This window comes from Tachysurus fulvidraco, chromosome 26 (genome assembly GCF_022655615.1).
Source record: "Tachysurus fulvidraco isolate hzauxx_2018 chromosome 26, HZAU_PFXX_2.0, whole genome shotgun sequence".
NCBI lineage: Eukaryota > Metazoa > Chordata > Actinopteri > Siluriformes > Bagridae > Tachysurus > Tachysurus fulvidraco.
In genome coordinates this window covers 5,152,905-5,179,347 of record NC_062543.1, presented here as the reverse complement: position 1 = coordinate 5,179,347, position 26,443 = coordinate 5,152,905, and the positions used below count along the sequence as shown (strand labels likewise).

Here is a 26,443-nt window from a genome sequence, read left to right as displayed (position 1 = left end):
CGCAACTGTTTCTTTGCAGCACGACGGCACGCGCGTTGAATGTAACGTTCAGGGCGCTTGGCGCGTTCTCGCAACAAGATTTACGCAAGATTTTGCATTTACTCTGTTTACGTAGCGAACTTCTCTAGACGACCTATTTTAAGCTGCACTTTAGCAACAGCGCCCTCTAAGGTCACGACATACGATAGGTCACAGATGTCGGTGTCACACCGGCACATGATTGGATAAAGACGTATCGTATATAGATGTCGGTGTATAAATGTGATCTCTACACGAAGACACAAGGGGGCGCAGTGTTATTTTAATGCACCTGGATGTGCTGCGATGCGTTGTGGTTTCCTGAACAAACAACATTTTCACCACAGCATGTTCCTGTTCACACGTTCCCTCACAGAGAAAAAAAAAAACTCTCACTTAATCTAACTGATCTTTTGTTTCAATCTCTTTTTTTATACCAGTTTTATAGTTTAGTTTTTTTCTTTAAGAAGATGTTAATCTTGAGACAGGAGATTACTAAATAGAAACTGATCCGGGTTTATAGTTTTATTAGTTTTATTGAAGTTTAACTAATTTCAACAGCTACAGGACCGATGACAAAAAAAGTGACCCTCAAAAAGACAGAATAATATAGATATTTTTCTGCAGGAATTAACTTGTATATCCAAAACAAGGAACAATAGTGTTTCTGCATTAGTGGGTCAGAAAAAAAGTAAGCTTTTAGATGCAGATGATGTATCTCAGTGTCTGTTTTCTTGCTGTAAAACTAAGGCCGTTCGTTGGCCTGTTTTCGGGGAAGAACGCGGTTTCTTTGATGTTATCTGAAGTCTCCATTTTTTACTGTGTCTGTTCTCTCAAAGCGCTTCATGGCCTCCTGTCAGTTTGTGAAAGAGCTCCTCGTTCAGAATGTCATTTTGCTCCCGGTTTCTCGTGGACATGAAGATGTATCCGCCGATGTACTCGTGTACGATCTTACAATCTGCCGTCACGCAGCTGAAGGCCACGTTCACGTTGCCGTTGAACTCGATGGCGACCTGAAACAGAACAAAGAGTTACGTGAAGACTGAAGCATTTTTTTGTTAGTGGAGATTTATTACATAGTGAGAAAAAGAAACACTTGGAGAGAACTCTCTGTTGCAGATGCCGGCGACAGAACAGCACACCTGTTTAATGTCCCAGTTGACGTTCCACTGTCTCATGGTGTTGTACCGCCAAGTCTTCACCACTTCGTCTTCGCTGAGGTCGATGCGGATCAGGCGGTTATTGGCGATACCCAGCAACTCATCTTTACGGCACCCTTTAAACCTGCATAAAGAAAAAAGGAGATGGTACATTACTGTCAAACTGACTCCATCCTCTTGTTTTAACTCTAATGAGGTTCTCGACTTGGCTTACCTGACTACAAAATAAGAGAGCCCAAAGTCAGGCAAAGCTTGCCAGATCTGCAGAAACTTATGGACAGCATCCGTTAATGAGAGCTGTGCCACGTTCTGATAGGCCTCCAGAATACGAGGAGTCAGCTAGAAAAAGAGAGAGAAACAGGGTCGAGAAAAAATGTCAACAAATACAATATCCAAAAATAGGTAGGACGTTACGAAGGGAAGCAAAAAATAAAAGCACTTGAAATGATGACAAGTACTCATTGAAAAACAAACCAACGAGTCTATGCTGTGTTACCTGCTTGGGCTTGTACTTCTTCTGGTAGCGTGGTGAGACGAGGCTGTGTGTGTTGATGCTCTCATCGCTCGGGGCCGTCTTGTTTCCTGGCGTGGTCCTCTGCATGGCCAGGAACGACTGAATGTTCTGGACTTCACTAGAGAAAGAGCTGTCAGCCAGGGTCTTTCCCTTAGACGCCAAACGGCACGCGGCCATCCATTTGCTGTACTGCTGCTCCTGCACAGAGATACACACAATGTAGCTATTACAAGAAGTGGAAAATGCTATTAGCATAGCAGATTTGCTTGCTGACATATTAAACACGAGGAAGTAGGCTCCTGGTAGCTTCTGTATTTATTTAACATTTCCTCATAGACTTTCATAATGAGCAGATTTTCTGCTGACAGATTTTCCCACAAAAATATTTTGGTCTGGTTTTACTACAATAATGCCAAAACAGCTTTTTTTATTTTATTTTTATTCCTCTCTTCAACTGTTTTACACCACACTATTGCTGAATTTCGATCAAGTTTGCGATCCATCCATCCATCTGAGTTTGTTCCACTTAGGGTTTGTAATACATCAGCACAAAGCGAACAGACGGTCATTTATAGAACAACGTCACACTCACGTTTTCACAGCGCAGATAGACTTCATTCATGCCCTCCGGTTCAGGAATCAGCAGTTTGATGCAGAACTTCTGGGCAGCTACGCTCACATCAGGAGCCACCTCACATCCTAAGGAAGAGGCTTTATCAGGATGGGGCACAAATCACCCCACAATCTTACAGTTTTAACCATGAACCGTGCTCGTATGTGTCTGTTCTACACAAGACACTGCCATTGTTGACTTATATCTCAGAGTGTACACTGCAATGTGACTATATGTATCATATTTGTGTGTAATTGTGTATGTGGGTATGAATTTATATACATAAAAACTGACCAGCCACCTGACCACACAAGACAGAAATATCTTGTAGTTTTGATCTTGTGGAGACATTTGGCTGGTCACAGAGGAAGGTGCTTACAAAGACAGTAAGAGGAAATGTTGTGTGTGTGTGTGTGTGTGCGTGTGTGTGTACTATCACAAACACCTCTTACCTTTAAGGTTCATCTGCTGTATTGGCTCTTTACAGCTTTCCTCCTTACTCTTATAGTACAAAATGGACGTGTCCTTGAAGGTAAACCAAAACTGCTTGTACTTCTTTAACGTCTGTTTCTTTGGTCTAGAGAAAAACAAACACTGCATGATACTGTATAATAGGCAAGGTTTGATATAAAGGGGTAAAAAAAAGATCAAGACGGTTGACACTTTACATTCGTCTCACCTGTAACAACACACCTTAATAATTAGGAATAGTAACAAAACAATACAGTTTAGGAGTAACAACTAAACAACAACTAAACAATTATTGTCTATTATTGTCTAAAATGTCTATTATGGATTTTAATGCCATGCACGTGAAATTATGCTACATGTATCATCATTATTACTATATAATGACTAAATCATTTATATGCATACTGTATATTTGTCTGTGCTCTGGTAGTTGAAGCTGATACATGGTTCCCTAATTAAAAACGTGTTTAGTGGCTTTATCTCACCTGAAAAGCTTTAGATAGTCGTGCAGCTCTGGTGCTGTCATAGTATCCTGCATGGACACAGAGATCTGATAAATAAGGTGACCCTCTTGTCTCACACACAGTATTACAGCTTGAAAAATGCTTATTGTTTTACAAAGATATAAAATGAGCCAGGATACTGTTGGCTTTCAGTGAGAGATCGAAGTGGTTGAAGATAACGCTTTCGATTTTAGACGCTTAACAACAAGCACTCGGCAACAAGCATGACAAAGAAAGACAGAGGAGGAAGTCCTCTGTTAAAAAGAGACAAACGAAGTACAATCTTGTGCTGTTTCACACCTGCTGATTTAACACACCACAATGTTTTAGCCAGGTTTATTACACTGAGTTAGCTTATTCCATTGGAAATAACAGCACTTGTGCACTGATTGGATAAGATCGTCGATTTCATGTATGCACATGTGTAAACCCATTGCAGTGGTGTAGTTTATATGTACCAGCATCTCTTCTGCACTGCTCTCTACTTCCAGCTTGACCTCCAAGCACTGCAGAGCCGAGTCCAGGTCATCCATGGCAGGACAAGACTCAACCAACTGCTCGGACTGGGAAGCTTTCCCTATGTGGTACTAGACGAGTAAACACACACACACACACACACACACACACACACACACACATCCATTAAAGTCACACTGACAGTGCAAATAAGCCAAAATATCAACATTTCGTCTCACATGATGGTAAAAAAGTGTAGTATATGAAAGCAATGTAGCTAATTACTTAGCATTCTACTTTTATACTCTTATACTTTTGTACTGAGAAACATAAGCATTGTAACAAGTTCTTGGTCACGAAGCTTTTTATAAAATGTTGACTGTATTAACACAGGATTCAGCTGTTCATGTAAAATCCTCTCACAAATAACAATAAACAAATAAAAGGTGTAGTAAACGAGGAGTAGCATAGTCTACTTATACATCATATATATGCGCGTTCACACAAACACACCCAGTACGGTCCTCGTTTGGACTGGTAATATTCTTATTTTAACTTATGGTAACTATTCTGTATTTTAAAGTCCATTCTCTGATTTAAAATCGTCCCGCTATTAAAGTTTGAGGAATTGTGTTTTTTTCTCCTACTTGTAAGGCAGCAAAAAGCATCATTTCTTCCTCTGTGCAGTCGATCTCCTCCAGCAAAATGGCCCATCTGGCTTGTTCATACAGTTGAGTCAAACGCACAGCGTCCAACTGCATACAGAAATACAGACCACACGCAGAAATAGCGGTCATTAGCGTGAAAATACAAGCTTAAAGTTTCATTCAAACAGGGTTGGTTTTTCTTTTAATAGCACCTGCGGCGCCAAGTCGTAGAAAGTGTAGTATTTGAAGCGCAAGTATAGTTTGTCGTCTTCTTTGACTCCCTGCTGCAGGAGAGAACGAGATGAATCGAGCCACCTGAGAAGGGAAAGACAGCACGATGTTTATGCTAATAATCAAAATGATGAACGAATGTCAAAGTTTAAAAAAAAAAGCAGATTAAATATCCATCAGAAAAAAAATTTACTCTATGAAGTGCTGACAAAGTCACACTCCAAACGTCATTCTCAGTTCATAGGCACAATGTATTCATAGGATCTAAGTCGGTAAGCTAATTCCAAGCTTTTAATTTGCAAGCAGTTCTCTTGACTTCATTATCATCATCATCATCATCATCATCATCATCATCATCATCATCATCATCATCATCATCATCATCATTAACAGTGTTGCTTCATGCAGTTTTGCAAACTTTATTATTCAGGAATTTGCATCATCAGTCAGTTGCATCATTTATTCTGATAAGTGGAGGTTGTGGCCTAGTGGTTAAGGTGTTTGACTACCAATCAAAAGGTTGTGAATTTAAATCCCAGGTCCACCGAGCTACCGTATAAGATGAGATCTGGGTAAGAGCATCTGCTAAATGCCGTGATTGTAGAATGCATGGATTGTTGAAGAATTAGTGCTATGCATAATGGCAAGGACATATTTTATATAACAATACTTAAATCACTATAAATTATTCCACTAAGAGTTTAAGAAGTATAATTAGTCACTCAAAAAAGACTTTTTAAAAAAAAGTCATTTAAAAAAAAAAAAAGTGGGGAAGTTGTGGCCTAATAGTTACAGAGTTTGACTCCTAACCCTAACGTTGTGGGTTCGAGTCTCGAGCCGGCAATACCACAACTGAGGTTCCCTTGGGCAAGGCACTGAACCCCACCAACTGCTCCCCGTTCGCCACAGCATAAATGACTGCCCACTGCTCCAGGGGTGTGTTCATGGTGTGTGTGTGTGTGTGTGTGTGTGTGTGTGTGTGTGTGTGTTCACTGCTGTGTGTTTGCACTTTGGATATGTTAAATGCAGAGAACGAATTCTGAGTATGGGTCACCGTGCTTAGCTCTATGTCACGTCACTTTAAAAAAAAATTGTACATTTTGTGTTGTACATTTTCCACAGTCTTGTACATTTTGTATTATTTAATGTTTATGGTTGGTGTTAGCTTGTTATTATCTAAAGCTTGGACCATCAATGTCAATGTATACAACACTGAAACTTTAATATTAGAAAGTCTGTTTTCATATATCCATTATTTTATAAATGCATTTAAATTTTTTTGCCAACCTGCTGTTAATATGCGCTTTGTCCATCTTGCTGCTTGGTCTGTACATTTTTGCGATGGTCTCAGGGGCTGGAGCGGGCTGACTTACTGAAATCATCTTATACACTTCCTCTGCCTGAGGAGATTCAGCGAAGAACACAGGCATGCCGTTGGCCAGCTTTAAAATAGAACCTGCAAAGTCACAAATTCAGTTCACTCTCACACAGCTCTAAACACCTCCCATTCGGTATAAAGGACTTAATTTGTGTGTATAAAAGTATTACATAAGCACACTGGTATATACATGCGGAATACACACGGGTTAACTTTTAAAGATAATTCCTTTTAAAAAAATGTGTAATAATCATATAATATTAATGTGTATAAATATTATATAATATCATTACACTCTGAATTCTCTCTCTCTCTTTTTTCTCTCTCGCCACTCACCGACCACCCTGTTCACCAACTGTACATCTGCGTAGTTATAAAATTATCCACTCAGCCAATTATATAGGATTTACTTTTACAGCATTTGGCAGACACTTTTATCCAAAGTGACGTACAAAAGTGCTTTTACAGTAAGTCTCTATGGATGAATACATTATCACTAGGTTCACTAGGTTACAGACTTAAGATACCATCGACCTAACAATAGTCTGTTCAGGGCTTTTTTTAAACACATAAACATAAAGAGGAAGACGTGCTAGTTTAAGTGTTGCAAGATCAGGTAGGTTCTTCACTCGGCGTTTGAAGATAGCCAGTGACTCGGACTGTTCGGACATTTAGTGGAAGTTCATTCCACCACCTCGGTGCCAAAACAGAGATGAGTCTTGATGTATACCTACCTGGGACCGGTCGAGTCGAGCTGAGGGAGCGAAGGAGCAGTGCCGAGGAGTGTTAAGTAATACAGCACAGTGCATATAATCATTTAGATACGTGTCAGAGAGATTTAGTTAACATTCAAGTCAAACCCTCAATCGGTGACTTTGAGCATGACACTGACCATGTCAGTGTCGTCAGACTGGTTTCGATATGTAGGAACTGCTGATCTGCTGGGATTTTTCACACACAGCAGTTTATAGATTTGACACAGAACAGTGGAATAACCAAATAAGTGAACGTATCCAGTGAGCAGCAGTTCTGCAGACAGACATGTTGAGGTCTGAAGTGAATGATTAGACTGCTTTGAATGTCTTCTATTGTTGCTACCCATCTGGCAGAAGGTTTGCTATAGTGTGCATCCTGAGATGGTTGTACAGCTGACTGCAAAGGTTTGTACACCCCAAGGACAGAATTCAGAGATCACTAAAGGTTTTCTGTAGCAATCCCTAACTCCACTTTGCAGTATTCAATTTTAAAAAGGTTCAATAGAAGAAGCCATTCAGGATCATTAGATGTCTTGTATTTTTACGGTTTATAGCTGGCACTGTGTAGCTTTCTTCTAGATGTAACTGGGACAAGCAAGTGCTTTCATTTCTATGTACAAAACGTTATTTCTTAAGTAGATTTTGATCTAACAACCGAAATAAAAAAGACGTATTTATGCTGGTAAAATGTTTTCATAAAATAATCAGATAAAATGATTATTGATTGATCAGTTTAATGTCTCTTTAGACTGACAGACCAATGGACCAACGGACAGACAGGCAGATAGACGGACAGAGAGACAGAGAGACAGATAGATAGATAGATAGATAGATAGATAGATAGATAGATAGATAGATAGACAGACAGACAGATGGACAGATAGATAGATAGATAGATAGATAGATAGATAGATAGATAGATAGATAGATAGATAGATAGATAGATAGATAGATAGATAGACAGACAGACAGACGGACAGATAGATAGATAGATGGACAGATGGACAGATGGACAGATAGATAGATAGATAGATAGATAGATAGATAGATAGATAGATAGATAGATAGATAGATAGATAGATAGATAGATAGATAGATAGATAGATACCTGTAGGCAACGGTGCAGAAGTGATGTCATACACCTGCTCTTCCTCACCCTTCTGCTTCTTTTTCTTCTTCTCTTCTGTTGGCTTAAGAAGTGACAACTCCTCTGGATGACGAATATCTGCAGCAAAGATTAGGGGAAGAAAAAGGAGAAAAAGAAAACCTGAGATGTCCTGCATAGTAATGAAAAAAAAAAAACAAAAAAACCCTGTATTTTTAATTTACTCTATCCACACCAACACACTTACTGAGCAGCTTGCAGATGCCCATCACGCTGCGGAACATGGGGCCGGAGAAGCAAACAGGGAGCTTGACGGTGAGTCCATTGGGCAAGCACAACCTCAGGGGTTTGTGCTGAGATGTGAGGCAGAGACGAGCATCAGCGTGGATCCCGTACTTATCCAGCGTCCACGTCGGCCTCAACAACCACTGCTGCTTCTGCTCCCACCAAAGCGCATGATCCGACCAGTTCTTCTTGATCTCTACAGCACAGCAGAGAACAATACACAAAGGTCTTAGTGCCCCACGGTGTATTAAAAACATCTACATAAAACTGGATTTAAGCAAGAATCTAATCTAAGGCATAAGAAGAAGTGCAGTGACTCTTTCTGCCATGGGTTTTGGTTTACAGCAGAATTATTGGCACCTTTCATGAAAATGGATGAAAATGATACTTATAATGCTGCAGCTGACTGTATTACGCTATTAACACTCAGTATTACGCTCGGCGGTTAATTGGACCGATTAAAAACGTATGAGACTTTTAAAGCAGGTAAAACTTATAGCACAAACATGACAGCAGAACAACAACTCGTATTTCTGTTGTAAAAATGTGCTTTAAAATAGTCCTCACGTGTTTTGTCCACAATTTTAAGAATGACACCTCCGATATGGAGGTCAGATGTGACGTTTATTTTAAGAGGTGGTGCTTCTGGTCCCAGTTCCTCTACTATGATGGACAGATCCCACTGTGCCATGCTGAGTAGCGGCACCATGCAAGAAAAGCACAGAAAACACACAGAAAAAAGAAAGTAAAACATTTTTAAGAATTGAATCACAATGTGAAGAACTGGTATAGAAAAATATTCAACGATGGGGAGTGCGATGTGACCTGATGTCGAAGAACTCCCTCAAAACATGTTCATTTCTATTAGTACATTACAGCATCTATAAACAGTGGCTCCTCCTCAAGTCTCTCTGTTTCTCTAACCTGGAAGTTTAGTTAATGAGCTCATTAATACATAACTGGGACTTGAATGATAGAATATGCATCAGCGCCTTCTGAGCAATCATTCGTAATACAATTTGTTTAATACTGAAGTACAATTTGTTTAATAATCTGTTTGTTTAATCACTATTTATTAAATAATATTCAAACAGAAGTCTCAGCTTGACTCAACCTACAATCAAGATTTAAGCTAAATGTTTTCTCGTGTGTTATGTTTTGCAGGAAAGAATTCAAAACCACAAGATCAACGCACATTTTACAGAGTATCATCAGATTTAGACCGAGTCAAAGCTCGTTCTTTTCTCAGCGTTTTGAAATGTACCCCATTTGACTTGAACTAAGAGAACGTGCTTGGCCATGAGATAATCAAGGCCTAACGAATTTCCCCCTAATTTCAACAAAACCAAACACACACACCCACACACCCACAGAATCCACACACACCCAGTCTGCTGTCCCTCCCTTTCAACTCATTTTTTTTCTCTTACCTTGTTTGTGGTACTTGAAAATTGTATTTGACAGACTACGCCCTTGTTCTTTGACACTCTGTCTTCCACGGTCTGACTCTCTCTTCTGCTACTTCCTCTTGTCTCTGTGTCATTCTCTTTCCTACCTTGTCACACACACACACACACACACACACACACACACACACACACACACACACACACACACACACACACACACACACACACACAAACACACACACAGACCAGATGAGGTTTCACACTGTGCAAACTGTTCCTCTTTTAGTTTATTTCTTAAGCAGTCTGTTCACAGAACAGAGTTTCTTTTCCTGTTTTGAAGAAGCAGTAAAAATGTAATGAATGCACAAAAATGGGTAGAATGAATGCAAGAAAAAAATCTAAGCCAGTCAGTAAACAAATATTTAATCTTAAATACACACACACACACACACACACACACACACACACACACACACACACACACACACACACACACACACACACACACACACACACATTTTCTCACACACACTAGTGCTGTTGCTGTAATGAAATAATGACAAGATTATTTCATTTCATCTCTAAACTATTACCTGTAACATACACGTGCATTGTGAGCTGTTGTGAAGTGCTGCATAAAATCTCGAAAGAATCAATGAGAGGCAGACGATATGTCCCCCTACTGGACAAAGTGTGAACTACAACACAAAGAACTCAGGCATGTTCATGGATGATGGATAATAATTAATAACATGAGTATGGACATTTTCAGCATGAATTTGATTGAAATTATCTGTGATCATTCAGTCAGCATTTCCAGAAAGCATCTCATCTGTGGTGCTATTTAGAAATAATCCCATCTCCTGGGCATAGAATAGCATAGCCAGCCCTGGGCATAGCGTAGGAATAGATGGGTGTTAGTTTACAATGGAAAGTGAATAAAAATAGAGGTGTAATATTTTGATTCCCTGCAAATCTCTCAGCATTTGGAGTATCAGAAACAGTACGAATATCAAATTGTGATGTATTTCGATGGTCTAATTCGACCTGGTGAACAAAACAAGTGAATATAATTCCAGGTTATAAAAATGATTATAAATCAGGACCATTTGACTAAGAAAGGCAAAAAGAAGATGGCGACTGAGAAGATGGATGGAATGATCTTCAGTTAAAGACTTTATATATATATATATATATATATATATATATATATATATATATATATATATATATATATATATATATATATATATATACACACACACACACATAATTTGATATATTCTATTTTATTATTTAAATACATTAATTATTTTTTTGTTCTTTTTATTAACATGACAGATATTGTTATTAAAAACTACCAACCCTTGAATACCGCACCTCACAAAGCTTAATTGTGGTGAAATGATCTGTTTAGCTCCTTCTTAATCAGAACACCATGAATATTGTGGATTAACTTTAATACGAGATGTACAGTGTAAATAAATAATCTTGTCAACCTTTCTGCTAAAGCACATACAGGTATATTGTCACCTGGAGCAAAAGAGTTGAATGTTAGATGTGTTTATGAGTATTTCATATACTATTTAAAAGAAATGAAATAAAATATTTTGAATTTCAGGCAAGAAGGACAAAATTTCTGCATAGGTGCTTCCTACTGCATTTTTGGTCATTGTGTAAGTTGCAGTGATGTCAGGATAAAGACATTGCAACAAACGTCTGTTCGGGTACCTGATCTTTGATGGAAGAGACTGGAAACAAAATCAATAAATATCTTTTTTTGGAGCTCTTCAGGGACTTTTGATCATATATTTTTGATCAGTTCTCCAACATCTGCTGAAGTGCTGAAAACTTGAACAAGGTCATTCCTACTGTGAAGTGATTAGAGGTCTAAGAACAAGTGGCTTAAGATCAGTGAACTGTCAACCACAGATTTCTTTTCTTTCTTTTTGAACACACACCCGGAGCAGTGGGCAGCCATTTATGCTGTGGCGCCCGGGGAGCAGCTGGGGGGTGGGGTGGGGTGGGGTGGGGGATTGGTCCGGTGCCTTGTTCAAGGGAACCTCAGTCGTGGTATTGCCGGCCTGAGACTCCAACCAACAACCTTAGGGTTAGGAAACAAACTCTCTAACCATTAGGCCAGGACTTTTTGGAAATCTTGCTACCGTCATGTATAAGAAGCCGTAATATGACACTTCCTGACTAGCTTCATGGATATTTGCAAATTAATTGTAGTAAATATTTGCAAACTAAAATGTGGATATGTAGAACTTGTTAATCATGTGATGTTATAGGCTGTAAATGTTTCTCCCAACCAAGGAACCAACTAAACCTGAGTCCATACTCACAGTTTCCCAACATGGAATCCATGCCTTGCCATGGAACCAAATCCCAGTTTGGTTGACCGTTGTCAGGACTGAAAATTTGACTGACCCTCCAATCCCTTGAAGCCAACTGCTTTCAGTTTTTGATATTTTAAAATATTTAAAATTTTTATATTTTGGGAAGTCATTTGGATAAACGATCACTGAAATCTGCTCTTCAATCAGATCAATCATTAGAATCTTCACCTCCACACGGTACACTTAAGGTTGATGGTGAATGCAATGTCTGTGATGTCATGGTGCTGAATATAAAAGTAAGGTGACCAGATAGCCAGCATTTTTGCTCGTTATGTAGTATTAAACACTACGGTTTGTTTAACGTACCATGTTCCATAAGCACTGCCTTCTGGTGTTGGATAATGAGTGAAATTTGGAATGCAGATCCAAAACAGACAAACCATCGATTGATTTACAAACACATTCATATATATTTTTCAGAACACATATGATGCATTGACATTTTAGTTTGTCACGTCATTACCAGAACAGATACACAACGATCAAAAGCACTTGCAGTTACATTGTTTTACCGGTACATCGATTTACTTACATAATTAAAATAGGACTCAGTTTTGTTAAGTACTTTGTATCTACATATCCTAAACTAGTTATCTGCATATGTATTACAACTGTCTGTTCTGTTAGGATTTAATCAGAGGTTTTGAAGTTGAATGGCAGTCATTTATTCCCTGCTCGATCAACTGTGTAATGAGCAACTCAAATGGATGTGTACAAGATGGTGTGGTATGTAGAAGTTTATTGAAGTGGTGAGGAAAGAAAACACCGAGCATGAATACAGTCAAAGACATCCATATGTCAGTTTATGGCTTAAAGCACAGATGAGAGAGACAGAAGACAGCAGTGAAAGGTTTGCAGACTTGCAGGCACCAAGACCTTGATGTTGCATTTGGGAAATGATGAAGATGTGAACTGGTAACAAAATGTGAAAAACTAACAACCACGTAGCCTTGCATAGAACAAGGCTGCTTCGTGGCTGAATATGAACAGTTGGGATTTTCAGCTATAGCAAACCAAGAGTGCGAACCTAGGACCAGGACTTGCTTTTAAAACCTCTTATAATAATACTCTTACATACTGCATCGCATCACCAAGCATTTAAGAAAGGACAGCGTTTGTGAAACAAGCATTTTAATTGACATTATACTGCAAGTGGACTTGATAGCAGGCGACCTTGTGTGCCATTTCACAGTTTCGACCACATCCAGAGAACCAGAACTCGATTCGTCACTACTGCAAGTGAGCACTAGATTCCCTGTAAATAATAAAGACCTGATCATAGACAAGCACTCTTACTCAGACCGGTCAGATAGAAACCGTATTTTTTTGTGAGAAGTAATAGGAAATACTAGATAATTATGAAAATAAAAAAATACTTTTATACTTGCTAAGATGTGATTTGCAGCAAAACTCCCAATATGATGATGATCTGAATCTCGGTGGTTGTACGGAACTCAAAGGATATTAAAATGCCGTTTGACAGACGAGACTTGTAATGATTAGAAGCAAGGTTTGAAACAAACATCACCTGTATTGGAGTGCTGAGTAACAAATCTAGCACTGCATTTTGTGTTTCACATAATATTTAATGAAAAACTAAGGTCTTACACTTAAAACATATGACGTAATGAGGGCGATTTTACAATTTGCAGAGCAAACTTTCTTTTTGAATGGAGTCTTCTTTCCTCTGAGGTCTTGTGGTGGTGTTAATCTGGATGGTGGTAGCCCTGTTTCTCCTCTGTTCTTCTGATCACCGGATGGCTATTAGTCCGATGTCTATGAGTTTCTGAATCTTCTGAGCGATAACTGGGTTCTTCAGGTGGCTGCAGTGAGGGTGAGACAGGAAATGAGTGTAAGGCGTGTGCTGCTCATCATGCCATACTAATCAGCATACACACATATAATGAGGTAAAATACTGACTGTACAGATACGGGAGGCAAAAAAATAACATACAAACTGCATACAGAACACACAACCATCTTTATGGATGTAGAACATTAAATGGGGACACCAATAAGCTTTACATTGAGTTTATTAAGCTAAATAGAATTGCATGTGTATTTATTAGTATGCATGTGTATGGTCTGTCTTACTCGCTGAGAGCCTGTGGGTCTTTCTGCATCTGCTCTAAGATCATGCGCATTGCAGGATCACTCATGATCTGATGGACCTCCGGATCAGCCATGGCCCGTCGCTTCACGTCCTCTGGGTTATCATTCCTCATGGTCTGACTCACCATGCAGCGCTGCAAACCCTCTGTGGCTTCCTGCACGCACGCATGCACACACCATTAAATCAGAAACCAAGACAAAGTACCAGCTTGTTCCTGATATGCAGTGACAGAGTTGACTCATTCAAGAGGAAATTGCAGCTCATCATTTAAAGCCTTCATGTGTTTATTCACACTGAAAAAGGCAACCATCCACACAAAGCTGCACACTTATCAGCAGCCCATTCTAGTGGGATTTTGGCAGCTGCCATCCTTTGTAAATCCAACAGACTATCTTGTCCTGGGTTACACATACACATGTCCTGCTACAACCAAGTACTCACTGCTACTAGTGAAAAAAAAAATGAAGTGACTATACGCCTTTTTTTTTTTTTTTAAATCAAATTTTTTAAATATTTCTCATTTTCTACCTTGGAGTTTGCATCCAGCTCCAAAGCCTTTTGATAGACATCCATGGCTTTAGAGTAGTCCTTCATTGCCTCCAGTGCTGCTGCTTTGCGTGTGTATCCTTTAACTACACACAACCACAAAACCCCAAATGAACATCCATTCAATGAAACAAACACGAAGATGACAAATCATCCAATGTGAAGCAGAGTTAGTGTTGGTTTATCTGCTCATAGCTACGTTTACAATGAAGGACGGGTCTAAAGATGTAAACTTACTGAAGGTGGGTTCCAGGCTGATGCACTCCTCACAATCCTGTAGGAGACAAACAAGTACTTCATGTCCCTAAAGATCTAAACGTGTACATGGGCGCAATTGGTGAAGAGAGTTTTAAGAGGATTAGTGCTTTATCCTATAAAATGTACCTTGAGGGCCAGTTGGAACTCCAGTAATTTGGTGTAACAGGCTGCTCTGTTGCTGAAGAGCTTGGCATCTTTAGGGTTTCTCTTTATGGCTTCAGTGTAATGCTTCATGGCCAGAGGGTAGTCACCTATACCACACAGGCGGGGGACACACACAGACTTTTAATCTCAGATTTAAATTTTGAAAAAGCAGGTTTATTTACTTTATCATACATCCTCAACTAGAACAGGATGATTTACCATTGAACGCAAATTAAAAATGTACATTTCTAGCGTTTAGCAGACGCCCTTATCCAGAGCGACTTACATTTTAGCTCATTTCATACAACTGAGAAATTGAGGGTTAAGGGCCTTGCTCAGGGGCCCAGCAGTGGCAGCCTGGTGGACGTGGGATTCGAACTCACAACCTGCTGACTGGTAGTCTAGCACCTTAACCACTAGGCTGCCACATCCCCAAATTACATCTACATGAAGATGCTTCTTCATAATGTTGCATTAAAGAATAAAATAAACAGCTCGTGTGTGTGTGTGTGCGCGCGCACACACCTTTCTGAAAAGCCTCGTTGCCCTTGTTCTTCTCCTCTAGTGCCAGGTCTGGGTTGACATAAGCCAGTTTCTCCTGCTCCTTAACGATCTTCTCTGCCTGTTGAAGTAGGATGCGGTCGATTCAATTAATTACGCCTCCTTGTCTTTATTGTCTGATGGTCCTGAAAGATTGCTCGCCATTATAAGGCTCTTTTTTTTTTAATTAAGTCCTATCAGTATTTTCTGGATGTGTAACTACTCGTCACAAAACCCACCTGCTGACACTTCTTCAGCACCTCGGGGGTGCGATGCTCAGTCAGACTTTTGTTAAAGAACTGAACGGCCTCCTTATACCGCTCCTGTACGAAGAAAGAGTTCCCGATCCTGGCGTAGGCTCTGAGAGAGATGACCGTCAGATACAATTTTAAATACTTGTGCAATAGTGTGTGGGAATCACGGAATATACTGCCAGTGTAACAGGAGTGGTTCAGTTAGTTCTCCAAATATTGATTGAACACAAGTAGGCTATTGCTGATGAGGCATATCTGTGTGGGTAGAATGTGAAGATGTGTCTGGGAAAGAACACTGGGATTACATAACAGCTCACTCGAATTTAGCACTGGAGTTCGAGAGAGACGCAAAGTAAACATTTACTTGGCGACTTGTCTGTAGTCCTCCCGATTTTCTCGTCCCACCTCGATGGCTTTCTCGCAGAGCTCTCTACACTTGTCGAACTCTCGCTTCTCGAAGAACACGGCTGAAAAGAAAAGGAGAGGAACAGAATCGAAGCTCGGCTAAACTCGGATAAAGCGGCGATAAAATTTAACACTTAACTTTTTAGATAATAGATCTAATAAAGTCTTGTTGTAAAATGTTAATTCCACAGAAGCAGATTTTATAAAATCACAACCAAAAAACATAAAAGGCACTTTTTTTTTTAATGACCTCATTCAATTTCACTGATTATGCCGATGAGAGAAAAAGTCGGAATTCTGAGGTCGGATAAATTGTCTCTGAATTGGAACAAATTACAAAAGCACTGAAATGTAAATCAGTGTACTTTTTCCTTACATCACACATTTTTAAGTAAAATCTACGGCTGGACTTTTACGGCTTTGTGCGTTTTCCGATCTATTTGGTTCATGCACGTTAATGGACTCGGATATCCAGAGATGGCTGACAAAAACAAGGATATACAAAGTCATTTACTTTAATGAATAACCATTAGGATTTTATAACCTTTTGCTCAATTCTGATGGTGTGCGGTAAGCACGGCCGAACGGCGTGGGCGACCACGATATAAACACGATTAAATAAACACCATCGTTGACTTGTTTAGCCCCATGCAATTTGCTAAACAACTCCATTACAACAGCCACATTATGATTTAAATCATGCTTCTCCTGCTTTGCCCAATTAACCATGGAATTTACATCTAGGCGTTTAAATAAAATGTTGCTATTGATTGAGGTTTATATAATAGCTCAATAGCTGTAGAAAAACCTCGCAACTTTAACTGCTGAGGCATGACAGGCTAAATCAGTGCGATGGGGCTTACGGTAGCTTTAAAATTCTTAACTGGGGCAAGAAAATGATGGTCGTGCTGCGGGATACGTGGTGTGTAAGCGTTCGCGTTGTAAGGACAACTCGATGACAAGGAGGATGATTTACCAGCCTGATTGGACAGATAGGTCATGCTGGTGGGGTCATGCTTGCACGCCTCTTCATAGTGTTTGAGTGCAGTCTCAAAGTCCTTCTTTTTATACGCTGCATTGCCGAGTTCCTTCTCCTTCAATGCCTGTAAGAGAGATCAAGACTCTAAACATTACCTTTGTCAAGGCTACACCCAAAGGGAAGTTCCTGATGAGAAACGACATGTTGCCAATCCAACAGTTAGCGAAACAGCCCACGTCAGTGTAGCAACACGGTCAGACTTGAAAAGCACGTTGCTTTTCCCCCTGCACTTATCCGACAAAGTTTTTACCTGACATTTTTCTCCATTTTTTCCTCACTCTGGTATCGCAAGTCTTTGTAAAGTTGCCGATAGTTCTAACTAGACCAGTCTAGCAAGCTAAAGTAGTGTGGATCGGGGTATTAGAGATCATGTATACTGGGGATTCACCTGCTCAAATTTTTCATATACAAGTTCTTATCCCTGCTTTAGCTAAGCAAACAAACAACTAGAAAACAGCTGCTAGTTTTCAGGTGTCGTAATCAGTCAAAAATCGTAAAATGCTACAGAGAAACTGCAGACGTTGGCACCTGTGTGTTTACTAGTGAGAGACGAGAGCTGGATCGCCAACAGCACAGATGGTGGAAATCCTCACCACACACGAGGACAGGTTTGTTGTTAATTGTGAATTTGTATGCACAAAAACATCCCATTTTATGTAATATTTAGAGTGTGTACCAATTTCTTGTTCTCTGGCAGATCTTCTTCTTTGGGAGGGGGCGGGGCCGTCTCTTTGGGTTTAGGTGGAGGGGGAGGAGTCGGCTCCTCGTCGTCCTCCATGCCGGCTAGATCGAATCCAAGCAGCACCGAAAGGGTGGTCATCACACGTGGGTCCTGCAACCTCCTACAGTGAAATATAGATAGAGAGAAGTCAAAAAGAATATGATCCTGTCACACAGATACTTGAGCCAAAAGGGGGAGAACGGTTGAGAAAAATCGGATCGGACGGCGTATAGAAAAGTTAAAAGGAAGTAAGCGGATAAGCCAGACAGGCAGCGGGAACTGAATGTGTAGCTAGAAAGAAGAGTAATTAAGGAAGATAGCACCAAAGTGTAGGCTTCTGGGACTGACAGCTAGACAGATAGCAGTGTCTGGAAAAAGACGAGGGAAAGAATGAGACAAGGGGAAAGAAGAAAAAAAAAAGAAAGAAAGACAGCCCTCACGTTTCCCACGTAGCCTGAAGAGCTGTCAAGAGAGACAGTTACCTCGATCTGGCAGGTCAAACGTGTCAGAGAGAGGTATTACACCAGAGCGAGTGAACACTTACGTGCCGAGTTCGGAGGGTTTCTGGCGGAGCTGTTCGAGCAGCTCTCTGTAACTGGGATCTGACATGAGGGCTCGGGTTCGGGAGTCCGCCTCTAACTTCTCGTACAAGTTAGGGATTGCGAAGGGGTTCATCATCTTCTTCTCTATGTTTGGGGGACAAAATATACAACTTATTAGAAATTAACACCTTTCTGATATATATTTTTTATGCATTTCTCAATATGGTGTTGAACATTTGGGCTAGTCACTAATGCTAGCGTAGCACAATTATATTCATTCAGTCTCTAATCTGCCAACTCGTCTGACGGAAGGTTGATTTGTCACGGTTTTGTCTAGTTCCCAACATCCCTGTGCTTTGAAAAAGAAAAAAAAAAAGGTTAACAGCCGCCAGTTAAATGATTAGCCAAATTGAGGATTTATGCCTCCCAGTTGCCTAGCAACAAAGGCCTCACAATCCTTTTCATTTGAACGACGAGAGCTGTGCCGACTCTTCCGTATTGACACCCCAACTATGAACACACCATCAAATCCACAAATCTGCCATTTATTTGAATGTGGCATGTACGTAAAGTAAAGTACGCCGGTATTACAGTCCCGTAAGCGCGCGTGTGTGTGTGTACCTGCTAGTCGTGCCTCGATATTCTGAAGCCCTTCTTTTAGCTGTTGGTTGGACGGCTCTTGCCGGAGACCTTCCTGATAGGTTGATTTGGCATCTTCAAACTTTCCCAGAAACTCCAAAGCTGCAGCCTTTCGTGAGTAGCCCTGAAATAAATACATCAGACAAATCATGTATGGTTCTCTCTTTTTTGGTGTGACGATTTCATCTTTTGTCCTCGTAGCCTCAAGGTTATTGTGCCATGAGGACAAGATTAAGGAAAGCAATTTTTATAAATGACGTCACATTGTAGCACAAAATGATTGGCCGTCATGTAGAAGCTTGATTACGGCTGACCCGCTACAATTCAATAACGGCCGAATTAAACAAGTAACCGATCAAAAGTCCAAACTTTTGCATTTAAGGGCAGCATTATTGCCCACGCTCAGATTTTAATGGGACTCTAAATGAGTTCTTTGTTAACGGTGCACATGCTGTGTGCTACAAAGTGTTTAATTAAAGTGACCCGGATCAGACATTTACCAGGAAATTAAAACGTCACTTGGTTCTTTTTACATTTTTAACTAGCAGCGTATCGCAAAACACAAAGCAGTAAAACCAGCCGTTGTGTTCGGTGTGTGTGTTTTTAAAATATAATATTGTTTTGGTTTTTAAAACCCCAATAAGGTTAATAAAAGACTATACAGTCTTCAGTCTCTAGGAGAACATTATTAAAGAGCCCTAGGTTTCCTGTCTATCCAGCTCACTAACGGAACACTGGATGTTAACTGTGTTGGGGAATTAAATCCTCAGGAAAGCAACAATGAAGCTACTGTGCTTTTCCGTCACTAAGCTCTGAGAGCTGATAGAAAGAAAAAGAAAAAAAAAAAAAAAAAAAAAAAGAGTGCTAAAGAACCCCTCCAAATGCACTAATAGCATCATTTACCTTGCCCCAGTCTGGCTTGATCTTAATGGTCTGGCACGCGTCCTTCAGGGCGTTCTCATAATCTGCTTTCTTCGCGTAAGCAGCAGATCGGTTGCTGAAGAGGACATGGTTGTTTGGGTCCAATGCGAGTGCCTCGGTGTAGCAGCGCACTGCTTCATCAAACTGCCCTGCGCTCAGCGCTTTATTACCCTGGTCTTTCAGCTGAGATACCTAAGGGTGGAAAGACATCTGTATAATGGTGCATTTCGAAAACAAGTAAAGATTGAGTGCACTGCACTCTGTGGGTGATTTATAAGCACGCCTTCTAAAAATGTTTTAACTGTAGAGGCAAATATTATTAAATTAATCTAATTTAAAAAAGCATGGAAATAAACCTTTTGAAAAATATTAAAGTAAAGAATAAACCAAGTGGGGGGGCATGCTGTTGGAGGAAAATAATCATAGTGGTGCAAGTTTATTATTTCTCTATAACAGCATCTCTTTAGTGTTACTTTTCCCTTTACAATTGGAATGTATTAAAAAAAATTACACACCATTTTTATATATAGTTACATAACTAACGATCAGGTTCTAGTTCTATTTAAGTTGGTTCCTGTTGTCACATGCTAACTGGACACACATGCTAACTGGACGTGATGTTGCTGAGAAACAATGAAGTTGTCTTCAAACTTACAGTCTTAGGCTCTGACTGTTACTAAGTGACCGTTACAGCGAGGACAACAAACATCTCTCCCTAACGGGCAATCGGTCTCTACTCTACAACAAAAAAAATTCATAATAACGTTGTACAACAACTCACCTGTACAACCTCTTTTGAATTTAATCAGATATAATGTTAGAAAATAATTGTTGCATAACAATTGTTCACATTACATATGCACTTCATGACTTACAGTTACATAAAGTAAACACTGGATGTTTTGTGAAATGTTCTTTTTTTCTTTCTACCTTCCTTCCCAAAATTCACCTCATCCTTAATAATAATAATAATAATAATAATAATAATAATAATAAGAATAATAATATACTGGTTTAATATGATTATGATCCAACTTGGCACTGTGGATGTCAACCTCGGCACAACTCTCTCTAGTACTTGTGTGTTTGGTAACCCAACCCTGATAACTTACACTAGAGGAGAACTGCTTAACATCGGGCAGTTCACTCCAGACACTCATTCACAAGTTTTTATAGACCTGGAAAGTTTTTTGGAACTCTTATTGGAGGAGCAGCTGCTCTCTATGGTACATGGAGGAGATGCCGGCGGGGAAAGTGAAGCGAAGCTACGACAGAGGGGATTTCGAACTACGCTCCCATCGATTCACCTGGCAAACCTCCGCTTGTTGACAAACAAAATGGACGCACTGATTATTTTTAATGGAACAAACAAAGATTTTGCATGCTCGGCTTCTCTCTGTTTTACCGAAACTTGGCTCCGTCACTCAATCACAGACAGAGGATTACTTCTCTCTGGCTTCCACATACACTGTGCTGATCGTGTAACGGAGCTATCGGGAAAAAATAAAAGGCTAAACACCCTCAAAACTGTGGAGATGATCGTGGACTTTAGGAAAAAACCCCTTAACACTACTCCCCCTCACAACATCTAACAGCCCTGTGCTTCTGAGGAGTCCTTCCAGTTTCTGGGCACTACCATTTCCCACGACCTGAAATGGGGGTGCAACATAAGCTCCATTAACAAAAAGGCCCAGCATGGGATTTATATCCTACTTCAATTAAAGGAGCATTGTCTGCCACAGGAGCTGTTGATTAGGGCTGTGTATGGGCAAGAATCTGGCGATACGATACGTATCACGATACGGGGTTGCAAACGATATGATGCGATACATTGCGATATTGTAAGCAAGGCGATATATTCGGATATTTCTTATTTTAATTATAGGATAAAGTTTTAGGGAAGCTGTCAAGAACACCACCATATGCAAATCTCAGCAAAAAAAAAATTCTTATTTAACCAGAAAACATTGGGAACCGCATTTGCATTAATTAGCCCCTGTAACATTCAATATGAATGAACCACTTTATGTGCAGTATGAATAAAGGGGGGGAATAAAGTGCTTGCAGGATTTCTTAAATCTATTAAATGTGTTAAATTAAATGTATTAAATGTTAGCTGTTATAAACAGACCATATATATTTTTAGACCCTGCCTTTAAAGCTTCACAGTTTCAGTTTACAATTGTAGCATGCAGTGTCCTAACATTTTGATCTGAACAAAAGAATTATATCTGCTTAATATCAATGACAAAATAAAGTGCTTGCAGGATTCCTAAGGAAAACAAAACAAAACAAATAAACAATAAAATATTTACAGATGTTGAACATTCTCAGAACCTTTACACTGGGATATAAACGGAACAAAATGAAACTGCCATGAACCTGTATAATTTTTTAATTTATTTATAAATATCGATATTTTGTTTTTGAGAATCGATACAATATCGCCAAACAACATATTGCGATACTCAGGTGTATCGATATTTTCTTACACCCCTACTGTTGATTTGCTATTGAATCTGTCCTATACACATCCATCACCATCTGGTTTGGAGCAGCAACAAACAAGACAGGAACAGACTGCCACAAACAATTAAAACAGCAGAAAAAAATAATTGGTGCCACCCTGGCAGACTCTCAAGGACTTGTACCATCACTACTGACCCTTCGCACCCTGAACACAACCTCTTTCAGCTCCTCCCAGCTTCTGGCAGGCACTACAGAGCGTTGCTTACTAAAACTGCCAGACACAGGAACAGTTTCTTACCCCAGGCAATCACCCTGATTAACAACTCCCCATAATTATATTCCCTGCTTCATATGTATAAGTACTGCATTATCAGAACTGTCAGTGCTCACATCATCCGTAAACGTCACACACTACTGCTGCTGTATATTGTACAAAAGCATAATATTGCACAATATTGTTATTTGCACTACCATGTACTCACTCACACTATGTACATAACTGATCAGTCATATATTCTGTAATCATATTTAATACTAGTACTGTCTGTATTGTCTCACCGTCTGTTTTGTCTGGTCTTGTATATAGTGTTATGTCCATACTTTTCAGAGTCACAAACAGATGGAACCCAATTCCTTGTGTGTCAACACACTTGGCCAATAAACCTGATTCTGAAGTATCCAATGATTTATTAATGAACTACAAAACATTATGTTTATCTTGACAGCATCCCGCTTCAGAAAATCTATCAAGTAGAAAGTCTCTAAAATATCGTAGTGTGGTTTGGGGCTGTTTCTTTGCTTAATCCCTGGTGTTTATTTGGTAATGTATTAATATATTTATATTACCTGCACATTCAGTGATTGAGGCAGCTCACCCCGTTACACCACAAAAACAAACAACCCTAAAAGGCGGGGCTTCGAGTTAACACCAAAGAGTCCAAAATGTCTATGAATTCCAAATTTATTTTGTTATAATACTATAATATTTACCTTCCTTTTGTGTAATTTTGAAGCCATACCGACTGGTGTCACACTCCACAAATGTTAAATAAATAAAAGTGCATACAGTGCACATATAAATAACGGCAGACATGCTTTAAGAAAACAAGCTAAAATAAGTGTAAACCCTTTCTTTTGAGTGTCAAGTACAGGACTACACCTGTTCCTCCATGTGTGTCAGAAATGTCATTGACAGCTGATCGCAGACAACAGCCACATTCTAGCAAGCAAGCCATACAAATTAAACATGTAGATAAAAACAAAAATCTTTTTCCTTTTTTTTTTTTTAAAGCCTGCAATTGTCGATTTTACGCTATAGGCTTTATGTACATATCATCTAGTGCTTGCTACTATCATAAACAGCAGCTATGTTAATCCCTCTCCACTGCTCCTCTCTTTCGACCCGTCCCGAGGCATCCAGAAATTGTACCAGCTCCGATTGTCTTCCGTGCAATTAAGATTTTGGACCTCCGCTGAGACAAGCCCGATCCTGTGAGGATCCTGAGACATCTAGAGATCTACCAGCTCTGGGTTAGACTCTGCTATACTAAAGAGGTGACGCAACTCCATGTGGTCCAAAGACAACAATCTCTTCATCGATACAACATTTATCAGACTGTATATTTATAATCACACCCTCTGGTGTCACCCATATGAGGATGAGGTTCCCCTTTGAGTCTGGTCTTCCTTTACCACCTAATGAAGTTTTTCCTACCCACAATCACCTGAATCACAACAGACTTGCTCATTGGGGATAAAAATAAAACATTTAAATATCTCTAACATCAATCTGTATTATGTTTATGTTCTGTATACATATACATTTGATTGAAATCAAATTAAATTAAAGCATCCATATGTTGGCAAACTACTACACACAGTAAACCTTATGTAAACTAGCTAGCTGAATATTTAACTAGTAAAAAAAACAAACATGTGGTTTAGAAATCAAACAACTTCTTTAAGATCTTGTTAAGATAACAGAACACGATGTCACTCACTCAGTCCCTCCTGAACACGACACTACACACCAAACTCAGCACCTGGCTGTTAACTGAACTTTCTAGAAAGTTCCAGATGAATCTAAGAGCAAATGACGAGCTCGTGGCTGCCCTGATTGTAGTAATTCACACTCGTACACGCGTTATAAACAAACGTACAGGTCTGAACACAAATCTCTGAGCATGCGATGATAAATCTCTGAGTACGAGATGATAACTTTGCGTTGTCCTCAGTCCTGTATCTCTCTCCGGTGAACGCGCTAGCTAGTTAGCAAATTAGCTAGTCAGCTAAACTAGCTATGGGGCTAACACTATGTACTTTTACACGCCAGAGCGATCGCACGTTTATCATTCGCAGTCCACGCGAAATTAAATAAAATAAATTTCTAAATAAATCAATCGGTCACCTTTTCGTCTGTAATTTTAAACGGTACTCTTGCTAGCTAGCTAGCTAGCATTCTATCTAGCAGGATAGCATCATGGCTAACAATGAGCACTACTGCATTGTAATGGGGTTTAACAAGCTAGTCAGTTGACACACAATACAAATAATTAACAACTAGTGAACTACTAGTTTTATATAAGGATATAATCCGTGCACTTGTCTATTAATAACGCGTTTTGTATCGTAGTAAATAAGGCGAATTCGCGATACTTACTTTCTCCATAGTGTAACCATGAGGTTCCAGAAACTACTGTGAGACGACAGCAGTGATGCCCGGCCCTTTTCATAATATCTACGAGTTGCCATGTTTATATTAAATACGTTTTCTACACTATCAATTATGTCTCGTTTATGTGTTACTTTATTTCAACGGAACCCTTTACTTTAATCTACCGCTTCTGAAATTAAAACGTTTTGATCTTATTTATAATAAATCCGCAGTACAAAGTTTGGGTTTTAACATTGAAAATAAGCGTGAAATTTTACACCGTGGCAACCAGCACCCTTCATAGAGAAAAAGTCAAAGCGTTCTCAGAGCTAATGTCGCGCACTCTTCTCTCATTGGTTAAAGCTCAGCACGTGGTGACGTGTCAACGAATCAAAAGTCAGTCCGCTGCCACCGAGCAGAGAAATGATTAAGAAAACTCCAGAAAGGTTGAGAATCGTCTAATTAATACATAATTAATATCTTTTAACAATGTTAAAAAACAAACAAACAAACAAATAAAAACATTAAAACACACCCCTTAATCTCATAACAGAATGTAAACACTGTATCTAATTGTAGAGATAATTTATTATTGGTCACTTTTATTAAATAAATTATTATTGGTTAGGAAAATTATTATAATTACAACAATAATCAAATACTTATTTACATTTGTGTCATTTAGCAAACACATTTATCCAGATTGACTTACATTTTTATTTCAATGTATACAACTGAGCAATTGACGGTTAAAAGGCCTCTCTCAGGGGCCCAACAGTGGCAGCTGGGTGGACCTGGGATTCGAACCCATGACCTTCTGATCAGTAGTCCAACACTTTAACCACTAGGTCTCCACATCCCCACATATTTTTCCGGCAAAAAAATCTGTAAAGTCGGTTGTTTGGTTGTGCGTCTACTATATCTGAAAAAGTGGTAGCTAATGCTTAAGGTTACTAACTGGCAGGTTGTGAGTTCAGATCCTGGTCCTGGTCCTGCTCAGCTGCCACTATAGGCTCCTTGAGCAAGACCCTTAGCCTTCATCTGCTAAACTGTAAAATAAAATGTGAAATAAACTGTTTTCCCCTTTTGTGGACTGTATATACTTTCAAAGATGGGCTGCAAATTCTCATAGCAACACACCAACCACATCTTCTCAGATTACCAGAAGCTGTTACAGCAGCAAAAGAGGGAAAGTACTCAGTCCATTGTGTTTGAATAGTAATCCATACTAACACTACCATACTCAGATGTC

The 26,443-nt window shown here is 39.5% G+C and overlaps 2 protein-coding genes across 2 annotated transcripts; both read right to left on the bottom strand.

Moving 5' to 3' along the window:
* Positions 1-534: 534 nt before the first annotated feature.
* im:7154036 (fermitin family homolog 3) lies at positions 535-9,710 on the bottom strand. Its single transcript, XM_027132976.2, has 15 exons — positions 9,567-9,710; positions 8,704-8,828; positions 8,099-8,332; positions 7,855-7,971; positions 5,901-6,069; positions 4,595-4,697; positions 4,383-4,490; positions 3,738-3,866; positions 3,262-3,308; positions 2,758-2,882; positions 2,285-2,391; positions 1,675-1,890; positions 1,393-1,517; positions 1,161-1,302; positions 535-1,031 (listed from the first exon to the last, which is right to left on the bottom strand). Exons 2-15 carry the CDS (start codon positions 8,825-8,827, stop codon positions 852-854), a joined length of 1,926 nt encoding a protein of 641 aa, XP_026988777.2. The 5' UTR covers position 8,828; positions 9,567-9,710; the 3' UTR covers positions 535-851.
* A 2,959-nt stretch (positions 9,711-12,669) lies between these two features.
* stip1 (stress-induced phosphoprotein 1) lies at positions 12,670-25,350 on the bottom strand. Its single transcript, XM_027132953.2, has 14 exons — positions 25,198-25,350; positions 20,052-20,261; positions 19,131-19,272; positions 18,512-18,653; positions 17,923-18,088; positions 17,184-17,310; positions 16,167-16,269; positions 15,788-15,908; positions 15,534-15,630; positions 14,991-15,115; positions 14,844-14,880; positions 14,589-14,692; positions 14,042-14,214; positions 12,670-13,770 (listed from the first exon to the last, which is right to left on the bottom strand). The coding sequence occupies exons 1-14, from the start codon at positions 25,204-25,206 to the stop codon at positions 13,698-13,700; spliced, it is 1,629 nt and encodes a 542-aa protein (XP_026988754.1). The 5' UTR covers positions 25,207-25,350; the 3' UTR covers positions 12,670-13,697.
* Between the last annotated feature and the right edge of the window lie 1,093 nt (positions 25,351-26,443).